The sequence below is a fragment of the Artemia sp. Qi Xiang Cuo genome, chromosome 13 (genome assembly GCF_049724085.1).
Source record: "Artemia sp. Qi Xiang Cuo chromosome 13, ASM4972408v1, whole genome shotgun sequence".
Classification (NCBI taxonomy): Eukaryota; Metazoa; Arthropoda; class Branchiopoda; order Anostraca; family Artemiidae; genus Artemia; species Artemia sp. Qi Xiang Cuo.
The window spans coordinates 46,764,216-46,776,998 of record NC_142806.1 but is presented as its reverse complement, the minus strand read 5'-3'; the positions used below and the strand labels follow the sequence as shown (position 1 = coordinate 46,776,998).

Genomic DNA, 12,783 nt, shown 5'->3' with positions numbered 1-12,783 from the left:
TAAAAAACAGAGCTTTTCTCATGAAAGTAAATAGCTAAGTTGAAACTTAAAATGAAGAAAAATTACTGTTTCGTAGGTTATACAACATATTTTTTCAAAAAAATTTTAAATAAGCTGGCTCGTGTTATTTCGCTATATTTGTAGAATTTTGAAAAACTAGTACTTTGCAGAAAAAAAAATAAACATTAATTTATAAAGCTCTCAATGGTCTTTTTATCGGCTATTAAATCAATAACTTTTGCCATACTAGTTGGGGGCCAGGCCTAGTTCTCCTCGCAAGAAAGAAGTGATGATTTACCCTAGGTTGCTCAGCGGCAAACAAAAGCTTCAGATTTAAGCCCCAAAGGCCAAAGTTTAATTTTTTCGTTCCGACAGTCGTACAGCATTTTTAATATGTGAACATATGTCAGTCAACGACTTTATCAAATGGGAGGGTTTGAAATTCCGAAAATAGATTCTTTCTGTATAGTTCCTTTCTTTAATATACGGGTATATTTTAGAGACCTTACCCAGTTTTATTTCTTATTTTCTATATATATATTAAAAAAAAATCACAGATCAGTTAAAAATTGAATTTCGTAACCGATAACGCTGATCGGAGTCTAAACGATCATTTCTCTTTAAGCACATAGAAGCAACGTAATCGCTAGTACGCAAAAATTGGCGAAGAAGATAGTAAAGCCACAGATTTCCTTATATTAATTTGCACTACTCCTGAGGTTGAATTCGGTCAGTCATACAGGGGACGGGAAACGCCACCTACAGGGTTTGAGTGTCATAGGTGATGCAAGAAGAAAAGCTCCATATCTTTTTGAGTTACCACCACGGTAACCCAGAGTAAGCATAAGGTTGCTGGTCGTTCCTAATGCCGTGAAACCTTATAGTCTCTGAAGAGTTCTAGTCTGTCGTGTGGGCTCGCCATTTTTCTCCTTCTCCTGAAAAACTGACATGCTCCAACACAAAATGTGAACATATTGCTAACATTACGCACACTCGTGCCTAAGAACTGAAATAGCTAACAATTAGCAGTAACAAAGCAAGAATCATAGCTGCTTCATACCTGATTTCTTTTAACTTCAAGCTGACTTCTTTCATATAACTGGGCATTCCTAAGACCAATGCCACAGAATTGGAGATAACTCGAGAAAACTTGACTGTCATGTGAATTAAAAGTAGAATCACCATATTTGTTTATCACCTGAAAAAAAAAGGTTTAGTTAAACAAAAATTAATCTATCAAAAATCATATAACTGAATCTAGTCCCCCCCCCCCCTTCACCATTACTAAATCATTGATCTATTTTTCATGCTTTTATTGATTCTTGAATATCCGTTTATATTGCTGTTGCAGACTGAAACCCTCGCCTCTGAACTTTCTTTATATATTTTTTTTGTTGTTCAGGATAATGGAAAAACTTCCTGAAACTAAACGCATTCACGCAAGGTACGATATTCTCAGGGAGAGGGCCATACTTTTGGACATATAATGCCTATCTCATTTTATTCTTAAACCAAAACACTTATCGAGAAGAAATGCGATACGAAGTTTTAATTCGTTTTTGGCGTTATTCATCATGTACCTTTTAGGTTAAAATGTAAAATAATTAATTGTTGAAACCTCTTCAAACATGAGAATTCAAATTTCAATCAAAAACCTTTTGTAAAGTTGAAAATTACTTTGGACGAGTGTTAGCCAATAAACAAGGGGTTTATAATTTTCATGTCACTAGCGGGCCAGTGACAACTCAGCATTAGACACCTAGAGGTTATTAAAAATATCATGTCTACTTAAAACAAGTGAGGCAGCTCATGCCCGAAAAAATGACCTTGTAAAAAATATTTAGAGAAATTTGAGATATATATCGAAACCAGTGAATTTGATTTAAAAAAAGGAAAGTATATAGCAATTTTAGGAATACCCTGATTAAACCCTTGTATAAGAAGGGTGATAAGAGTGAGTGGGGTAATTAAAGAGCTATTAGCCTGGTTTCTGCAGGTAGCATATTACTTAGTACGATGACACTTTTTAGACTTAGAAATGACTTTTTAGACTTTTTAGACAAAGTTTTAAGAGAAGGACAGTGCGGTTTTAGGAAGGGTACAGGATGTGTCACCAAATTTTCATTCTTAGGGCATTAGAAGTGTCTGAGTCATAAAACACCTACAGTCCTCAGTTTTATTGATTATGAACAAGCATTTGACTCAGCTGATAGAAGAGCTTTAGCGAAGGTCCTTTCCTTGCATGGTATACCAAACAAATACATTAAAGTGAATGTGCGAGAACAACACTGCTGCGGTTAAGGTAGAAAATGATGTTAGTAGCTGGTTTCGTATTAATCCAGGAATTAAGCACGGCTGTGATCTATACCCACTTATATGGATCATTTTGATGGACTTTGTCTTAAGGAGCACAGGAAAGGCAATGGGAATACATGGAATCAAATGGGGAAGAAAAAATTTCCTGGACTTGTGTCGTCTGTGTGTGTGTGTTGTCTCTATTTGTGTCTATTGATGATTTAAGCATCCTAGAAGAAAGTGTGAGCAAAATGAATGAACTGTGAGAGGTTTTAGTATAGGTTAGAAAATTAATGTTAAGAAGACTAGATTGCTAAGGCTAGGAATAAGTGAAGATGAAGAAGTGACGTTAGGTAACAAAAAGATCGATCAAGTCGACAGCTTTACTTACCTATGTAGTATCAAACAGTTCGTGGTAACGAACTGTAAGTACGGAGTGACCCGGCTCAATGGTAACCGAAACTCTAAAAAACGGAATTTTGATACCAATAGATACATCAAAAGAATCAAATTTTAATTCTGATTTCAAATATATAAAGTTTCATCAAGTTTAATCTTACCCATCAAAAGGTACGCACCTGAGAAAATTTTACTGATTTTCGAAAAAAGGGTGAACGACCCCCTAAAAGTTATAGAACCTTAATGAAAATCACACCATCATATTCAGTGTATCAGAGAACCCTACTATAGAGTTTTCAAGCTCCTATCTACAAAAATGTGGAATTTTCCATTTTTTGCCAAAAGAAAGATCACGGATGCGTGTTTATTTGTTTTTTTGTTGTTTTTTTTTCTTTTTCCCAGGGGTGATCGTATCGACCCAGTGGTCCTAGAATATCGTGGGAGGGCTCATTGGAACGGAAATTAAAAGTTCTAGTGCCCTTTTTAAGTGACAAAAAAAATGGAGGGCAACTAGGCCCCCTCCCACGCTCATTTTTTTCCCAGTCACCCGATCAAAATTTTGAGAGCCATTTTGTTCAGCATGGTCGAAAATATTATAACTATGTCTTTTAGGATGACTTAATCCCTTGGTGCCCCCAGGAGGAGGGCTGAAAGTTATGAACTTTACCCAATGTTAACATATAGTATTGGTTATTGGAACCCGGCTCAATGGTTACCGAAACTCTAGAAAACGGTATTATGATGCAACTTAATACATCAACAGAATTTGATGTTAATGCTGATTCCAAAAATATAAGTTTCATCATGTTCAATCCTACCGGTTACAAATTAAGCGCCTGAGAAAATTTTGCTGATTTCCGAAAAAAGAGAGAAAAACCCCCTAAAAGTTATAGAACCTTAATGAAAATCACACCATCATATTCCGCGCATCAGAGAACCCTACTGTAGAGGTTTCAAGCTCCTATCTACAAAAATGTGGAATTTTGCATTTTTTTGCCAGAAGAAAGATGACGGGTGCGTGTTTATTATTTTTTTTTTCCTAGGGGTGATTGTATCGACCCAGTGGTCCTAGAATATCGTGGGAGGGCTCATTGGAATGGAAATTAAAAGTTCTAGTGCCCTTTTTAAGTGACCAAAAAAAAAATGGAGGGCAACTAGGCCCCCTCCCACGCTCATGTTTTCCCAAAGTCACCTGATCAAAATTTGTAGATAGCCATTTTGTTCAGCATGTTCGAAAATATTATAAGTATGTCTTTTAGGATGACTTAATCCCCCGAAATTCCCGGGAGGAGGGCTGAAAGTTATGAACTTTACCCAATGTTAACATATAGTATTGGTTATTGGGAAGTATACAGTACAGACGTTTTCAGGGGAGATTTTTCCTGGTAGTGAGGGGGAGGGGGGTTCGGGCAGGGAAGTACGCAGGGAGGGGGGCCTCCAGGCCGGGGCCCCCCCGAAATCTCATGATTTTTTCATTTTCCCATAATTTTCTGATTTTTCTCACAGAATAATGGGTTTGAAGGATTTGCCCCCCCCCGAAACAAATTCCTACGGACGTGCCTGGAGTCGGGGGGTATGTAGGAGGATCTTTCCATGAAGGAAGTTTTCATGGGGGAAGGGACATTGCTATGAAGGGGACGGCAGACTTCCTAGCATTATTTAAAAAAAGATCAGAAATTACATATAAAAAAACAAGTTTTTCAACTGCAACAGCAGCAACATCAAAACTTTAAACGACCAGAAAATATTACATATATGATTGGGTTCACCCCCTAGTCAATACCTCACTCTTTAAGCCAGAAATTTTTTAGTACTTTCATAAGAGCTATTTATTCTAACTAACGGCCTTCGTGATTAAGCGGTCATTTTTAAAGAATTGGAACAAAATTCGAACTTTCACTTAAAGAGCAAGGTATTGACTAGGGGGCGAACCCCCTAATATACGTATTGAAAATATATGAATATAGAAGTTCGTTACGTAAGTTACGTATACTTATTACAAATAAAAACATTCGTAAATAAAATGAAACAAGTTTCGAGAAAGCCTTTTAACCAAATCAAAGTAAATTAATATGAAAATTTTGTTTTAATTATTCATGTACTGTGAGCCAAGATCAAAATCTGCATTTATTCAAAAAAGTTCAAAAATTAAATAAAAAATAAAGTTTTTTTTAACTGAAAGTAAGGAGCGACATTAGAACTTAAAACGAACAGAAATTATTCCGTATATGAAAGGGGCTTTCCCCTCCTCAACGCCTCGCTCTTTACGCTAAAGTTTTTATTGTTTTAAAAATTTAAGTTGTGAGACAGAGTCAAACTTTAGCGTAAAGAGCAAGGCGTTGAGGAGGGGATAGGCCCTTTCATATACGGAATAATTTCTGTTCGTTTTAAGTTTTAATGTCGCTCCTTACTTTCAGTTAAAAAACTTGTTTTTTTTATTTAATTATTAGTAAACACGGTGGGTGCAGTGAAGATGTTGAAAGTAGAATAGATAAGCCTGCAAACTAAGATTAGAATATTGGAAGCTACATGATGACAGTGGTTGAGTTTGGTTCTGAAGCATGGGCACACCGAAAAATGGAGGAAGATTTTCTAGATGTTTGCAATAGAAACTACCTACGGATTGTTTTGGGTACCCGACTGACTAAACATAACTCAACCAGTAAGCTGTATAGAAAGCGTGGTTCAATCCAGCTTTCTAGGGTTGTACTGAATAAAAGGTTGAGATTGCTAGGATACGTTCTGCGGATGAAGGATGATATATTGCCAATGATCGTCCTTGTCAGGCAACCGGCTAGGGGCTCGTACGAAAAGCAGGTTGTTCCGAGTGGGATAGGAGGAGGAGGATGTCATAAGAAAGACTTAAGGAAAATTAGAACTTCTTGGGAAGGTGAAAGAGGGAGGCTTTGAATAGATTGACATAGAGGATGAGCATGCGTAGCTGTGTTGGTCTCAGGCGGCTTCGTGCTGCAGTGAGTTGTTAGTAGTAGCTATTTCGGTATTACGGCTGGTGAGACTAATGACTTATCTCATTTCTCAGTCTGTTATTTTTGCATTATGTTTAATGATTTTTCGGTTGCTATGATAGGGTTTCTTTTTTTGCTTGAGATTTTACGGCAATGCAAACTATGCTAAAAGATATCGATAGCATGCAAGGTGAAGGACTATTGACAGCCTTATAGATCAGACTGTTATTTTCCATGGCTATGGTTCCAAAACAATATTCTGGTGGGGCTTGTGTTTTCAGTAAAGTGCTAGTTCCACATAATCATATAAATATAGAAATATCAAGGGTCAATTTATTTGCGCTAGTTTTTGTTGATTTTATATAGTAGTCCGCTTTCTCATTCCTAACCCAGTTTAGCTTAATTTCTGGGGTTTTCGCTTGAAAGGTCCCAAATGACAGCCTTCTGGAAGGAGGACCTGCACATAAAATATTTTAATAGACCCGTTTATCAGCAGAACAATCAAAGATTGCAATTTTTCCATAAAAATTGTCTCCTGAAACAGTGAAGAGGTAATAAAAAACAGCTACCCACCAAACCACTCTTAAACGCCAATATTAAAAGTGTAATAAATAACGCAAGTTATCATTTTATGTCAAAAAGCACGTTTGAATTTTATAGGAGACAATTAGCTATGTGAAAAATCACCATCTGGGGGATATTAAATTGCGAACTGATGTCTTACTTTTCGTAATTTCACGAAAAATACGACACTTTTTTTGTCTCTTTTAGTAAACCTTTTCCAGCCAAGTATCATTTTCCAATATTGTACATCCTATTAAACTTTACGACTGGTCCGTAAAACCAAAGACACTATAAGATAACTTCGGTCGGCAAAAGTAGACACATGATCGTTAAATTTATGCAAAACATTCTCCCTCTAAGTCACAATCACTTTAACCCCAGCAAATAAAAAATTAAGTACTAATCTGAAAGCTCAAGTTTGCCTTCCAATCAAGGGTAAGAGTCTGCAGCTTAAACCTGACTCAGAGTAGGGAATTCAGCTGCCCTCCCCAAGAAAATTCTTTGTTTTAATCCCTCCCCCTCCACAAAATAAATAAAACAAATGTAAATGAAGGCTGACCAGTAGAATCGGTATCCGCAACACAGGTAGAATTCGAATCGAAGCTTTAACGTTGAGAATGTCGGAATTAAAAATTCAAGGGGATTCCATATGGAACAAGCTCACGTAGCTTCTTTAAAAAATGAACCGAATTGAACATCTGTAGCAGAAAATTAGTCAGTCGTAAACATAAATAAGCAAGTTTAGATAAATATTAATTAGGTTTTATTACTGTGTTATGAAAATATGGTATATGTGCGTAGGGTACCGTTTTTTCGGCATGTATGCATCCAACGCAATTGCTTTGAAACACAGTGCCTTATGCTCTTGCATTAAATACTCTCCCACGAAAAAAGAAGAAAAGGCGTACGTACTTCGCATATTGTTGATGCAAATATAATATTTTATGCATTTGAACTGATGCATAATTGTTCACATTTGAGGGTAGGGTGTGAACATATTAGTAAGCAACATGCTAACCATTACCACAAGGTCGTACCCAGGATTTTTTTTTCGGGGGGGGGGTACACAAAAAAACTCAAAAACACATACAAAATTTGTTTATATCCATTATTGTTATGTTTTTACCAGTCAAGCAAACATTTCGGGGGGGGGGAGAGGTTCAGACCCCCTTAACCCCCCCCCCTGGATACGGCCTTGCAATACCGTACCTCAGTCTCCTCCGTAAATAGTGTTTGGTTCTTAAATTTGATATACCGGGATATTCAGTTTGATTTCCTTGTGTTTACCGATTTTTAGATTATAAATCTGAGGTTAGTATTTCACTTTAGAATTTCAAATCATTGTCCAGCTTCTCCCATCACGATTATTCCCACTATGACTACCACTGTGTTGTTTACTTTATTAATTAACAGTATTAGCAACACGCCCAATTAGCCATTAAAAAACACAATCAATCAAAAACCGAACAATAATTGAATTCGAAGAATATTGTTTTCTTCATGGGTGCAGAGACAGTTGCAACCTATTAAAGAGCAAACAACGGCCCATAGTAACCGTAAATTCTCAAAACGCGTTTGACCAAAAAAAACAATACAGTGATAAAAAAAAATTTGTAATTTCAAGCTGATTCAGAAATAGCAACTATTATTTCGATTAATCTTTGGCGTCGGATCGAAACTAAAAGTATACCAAGGGAAGCACAATAGTCAAAACTCCTATATAAGAGAATTACAGTCTCCAAACATCAACGAAAAGAAAGCACTTTTTTGCAAGGGAAGCAGTGATACGTCCCCTTTTTTGTTCTTTTTCTTCCCACTAGCAGGGCAATAGAACATGACAGAGAGCTATTTAAAATCTCGTTTAAAGTCTAGTTTTGGCATTTACGTGCATGAAAGGGTAAGATCACATGCCATATAGCGAAAGCCCTAAATCTGAGATTTACAATGCCCTCTCTTGTGTATTCCACTCCCAGCCCCTTAATAAGTTACATAAATCGCGTGATGACTAGCAGAAGCACCAGGCTACAGAAACTTCATACAGAACTGCGAAATTTTTACGGTCTAATACCCTTAAGTGAAGGTTTACAATCCTCTCTCTTGTATACTCCCCCTTCCAATCTCCTTAGTATGTAAAACTAAAAAAAAAAAACGTGTTGTAAAAAATAACTTAATAAAAAACTCCAGGAATAACAGCTGTTATTATTTATGTGTATTTTAACAATAAAAGTTAATTAAGAAAACGATTTTTAGGGGATTCCGGAAAAGAGCTTGAAGCTCTGATGTCTATTGAAAAGTGTCTATTCTTTCTTTTTTCATTTTAGTCCAGTAAAACTATGAAAAAAAGGCCAAACCTCGGCATTTGAGCGACAGAAATGTTCTTGACATTGAAACGTTAAAACACAATTGCTTAATAACATATCCGAAATCGGCCGTGCCTACAAAAAAAAAAAACAGTACTTGTGTAGAATCCGGTAAGTACAAGAGAAGTGAAATTTCGCTAATGCTAATGAAATAAAGCAAAATAGGATGAAAATATAATAGTTTATGAACAAAATTGGGCAATATATTAGCACAATAGGGGGGGGGGGGGGTAAAGCGTGGCATATATCAAATACGTAACCTAACCTGACCTAACCCAACCTAGGTACCTTTTATTCCCCCTAAACCCCAAAAAACTAAAGTTTAAATATAGTTCCCGGAGTGAGAGACCCTTTGTTTATACAGCGTCTAGGCATTACCCGGTAAAATCCCTATCTGTTCTCGCAATACAATTCTCTTGTACTTATCGGATTCTACACAAGTACCAAAAAACCTTTTTCAGTGACAAGAGGTGGAGGGGGTAAATCTCAAACATAAATTTGTGCAATATTCTATGGATTGAAAAGTGCTTCCCTATTAATTCAAGTCCGGGGAGACCGAAAATGACATCAGAATTGTTGAAAAAACATAGTTAAAAAAAATTAGATAATTGAAAGGTCGTTTTCTATTAATTCAAGCCCGGGGAGACCAAAAGTAACATCGGAATTGGAAGAAGCCAGGGGAGACCAAAAGTGACATCGGAATTGGAAGATCCCATCACTTAGTGCCCAAATTTCCTCATTTTTTTCAATTACGTATTATATATTATAATACGGCAAATGGTATGTTTACCCCTTCTAACCTCACCTAGGATGGATGGGTTACCCAGTGATGGATTTTTTTTTTGTTCAATTTTGATGTCATTTTCGGAAACGTCATTGTAGGAAACGACCTTTCGATCCAACGAGTGCTGCACAAATTAAGATTCTGATTTTTCAGATTCTGATGTCATTTCCGGTCTCCTTTGGACTTAAATTAATAGGAAACAAACTTCTCTTTATATTTTTTCAAATATGTATGAAAAAATATAAAGGGAAAATATAAAGTATAGTATAGGATATTTGACACAAAAATACCGCAGGGTCATGGCCACAAAAAAAGAAAAAAAAGATGAGAACAACGTACAAATACAATTAAAGGATTCAAGTTAAGGTTTGATCAAAAAAATTAAAGCACAGAAAAATATTCAAAAACACTAGTACAAACAAACAAACAAAGTCATCACATAACACCCTCAGGATTGGTTATGTCCACACAAATAAACCGCGTCAGATTCATAATACTAATAACCCACCCATTTCCCAATAATTTTTCCACCCAAGGCTCATCCCCCTCATTCAATCCAAAAATTTCCTTTCTCAGAACCCTTCATACTTCCCCGGAAAATGCGATAAATTCCATCACTTAGTCAATCCAGAATAAGTGACAGAATGTTTTAATAATACCACAAATGGTATTTTTACCCCTTCTGACTTCGCCTAGGGTGGAAATGGGGTTCTAAGTAATGACATTTTTCAATTCTGATATCATTTTAGGTCTCTGTAGATTTGAATTAATTGGAAACTACATTTCAATCCACCAAATACTGTACAGATTAAGGTCCTGATCCCCTCCCCCTCTGACCTTTCTTGGGTAGAAATGGAGTACTAAGCGATAGAATTTCCCGATTCCGATGCCATTTTTGGTCTCCCCAGAATTGAATTAATAGAAAACAACCGTTCAGTTATATATTTTTTAAATTATGTATTATATTATTATAACACCACAAATGATATTTTCTCCCTCCTGACCTCGCCTAGGATCGAAATAGGGTACTAAGTGATGGTATTTTTCAATTCTGATGCTATTTTCGATCTCCCTAGACTTAAATTAATAGATCCACTTTACAATCCACCAAATATTGTACAAATTGAGATTCTGATTTTTCATTCTCCTTTGACCTTGTTTGGGTGGGAATGGGATACTAAGCGATAGAATTTTCTAATTCTGATGTCATTTTCGGTCTCCTCGGACTCAAATTAATAAGACTTTTTTTTGAATGAAAACTAAAAACACATTTTGAAAAAAAAACTGCCAAATAAAAGAAAATTATTTATTTATTCTCATTTCCGAGAATTTTTTTTTTTTTTGTGCAACTTCTTAAAGATTCTGGCAATATATATACCCCTTCGACTTTTTATCGATATGGTAAAGCTGCGTCTATCTTGAGGGAAGGCTTAAGATAAAATTTATTTCTAAAAAAATGGACTATCACAAGCCCAGTATGGCCGAATTGGCACTTCAGAGTCAAAGTAAAACATGGCAAAAAAAAAATAATAATATGTATGTGCTGGTCAGAAAAAAAAAGTTTATGGGAGGTAGACAGTAAAACCAATACTTAATGCCATCTTTTAACAAAACATCATTTTGACTTCTTTAGTCTTATCACCTCAGTACAATAAAGATATTTTCGCGAAGTTTGCTGCGTATATCTAAATTATTGTATATTAACTTTATTTAGTAAAAATTATTGCTTTGCGGATTATGATAAATAAATCAGCAAAATTAAATGAAATAAACCGACTCATGGCATTTCCCTATATTTGTAGAATTTTAAAACCTAGCGCTTTACTGAAAACTGAGCTTGCTTGAATTTTTTAGAGAATTAAATAGAATACGAAGGGCCGGTGAAAGACCATTGACAGCCTCAAAAATTAGTCTTTTCTTTCATACACACTACTAGTGGACTCTTCTGCTCCTAACAGAACATCCTGTATTTTTATGACAGTTTTTGTTGTCAGTAAAGTGATGGGAATCTCCCGATTTTTTTTGCCAGTTTATGTTGTCAGTAAAGTGCTAGTTTATTTTAATTCTACAAATATAGGGAAATATCACGAGTCAGTCTATTTCATTTAGTTTTGTTGATATATCTTGCATAGTCCGCAAAGCAATATTTTTTGTTCGTTTTAAATTTCGACCTCGCTGTTTGCTTCCGTAAGAAATACTTTTTTTTCTGATTAATAAAAATAAAGAGCGAATGACAGTTGCACCAATAACTGCAACCTAGTTGAGTGAACATGGCCCATTAACCAAAAGTGTAAAAAGACATCTTGAAAATGGCTGTCTAGTGAAAAAAATTGGTCAAAGCTGATTCAAGAACTGTAGTTATTATTTAAGTTTGTCTTAATAGAGAAAGTTATACTGCGATAACAAATTTATCAGATATTCAAAAAGGAGCTTGAAACCAATCAAAAATAGTGGTTGATTGAAATGGGAAGTGCACTATTAGAATCACCATGGTCAAAAACCCTACCCGAGAGGTTTTTAGAACCCAATTTTAAAAATTCAACAAAATCATATTTTAATCTATGTGTCATTGCTGTGTCTCTTTTTTTTCGGCGCCATCAGGGTATTGGAACATCGTAGAGAATAATTTTAGTGTTCATTTGAGAGCTAATGCTAATATATGCATGTTTTAACAAGTTATTCTTGATAACACCATCGTAAAGTGAGTAGTAAGGCAATAGGCACCACAGGACAATATGGTATAAAGCGACCAAACCCTCTATATAATGGACCTATAAAGTAATCGTGCATGTTATATTTGGAACTAGATCAATTGATACAGAGGGTACAAGACTTGTCAGACATGTTTTTCTAGGTTCAATAGCCAAAACTGGAGATCGTTAAAATGCGTATTCAAAGGTGGTCTCTTTGTAAAAATACTAGTTTTGGCCCGGAGGTCATATAATCGTGTGGAACAACTCTTTCACTAAAACCCATTTTCTGGACCATTGCCTTTAGTCAAGACTGGTTTGCTTAGGAATGCGTCACTGGTAATTAAAGAATGAGAAATGGGATGCTACAATCAGAATTGTTTCAACTTGAAAGTTATAAACATTTGCGTAAACTAACTCAATTTAGCGAAAAAAGGTATAGCATTTGCATAGCTATGCAATGAATGATCTTAATTGGTGATTGAATAATAGGGGTGAAACAGAGATAGATAATATTTTTAATTGGATTGAATGAAGGTGGTAGAAAAGAGTTAAACTGCTTACAAGTTAAGGTAACCCCAAAGGGGTTGCTAACTCATAGGTAATTTATTATGAATTTGGAATAGCATCGTTAGCATCAATCAATGGAAATGGTTCACGATGACGAGATGACCTTGTGAATTGACCTAGCTTTAATTCTTGGATGTATTCTGTATAATACACAA

General features: G+C 35.6%; 1 protein-coding gene across 1 annotated transcript in view; it reads right to left on the bottom strand.

The window, feature by feature from the left end:
* Window positions 1-12,783, bottom strand: part of LOC148945341 (dual 3',5'-cyclic-AMP and -GMP phosphodiesterase 11-like) — a 256,119-nt gene that overhangs the window by 94,372 nt on the left and 148,964 nt on the right. The window contains exon 8 of the mRNA XM_089099013.1: window positions 1,061-1,198. Within this exon, the coding sequence (XP_088955139.1) occupies window positions 1,061-1,198 (138 nt within the window). The remainder of the gene's footprint in view (window positions 1-1,060; window positions 1,199-12,783) is intronic.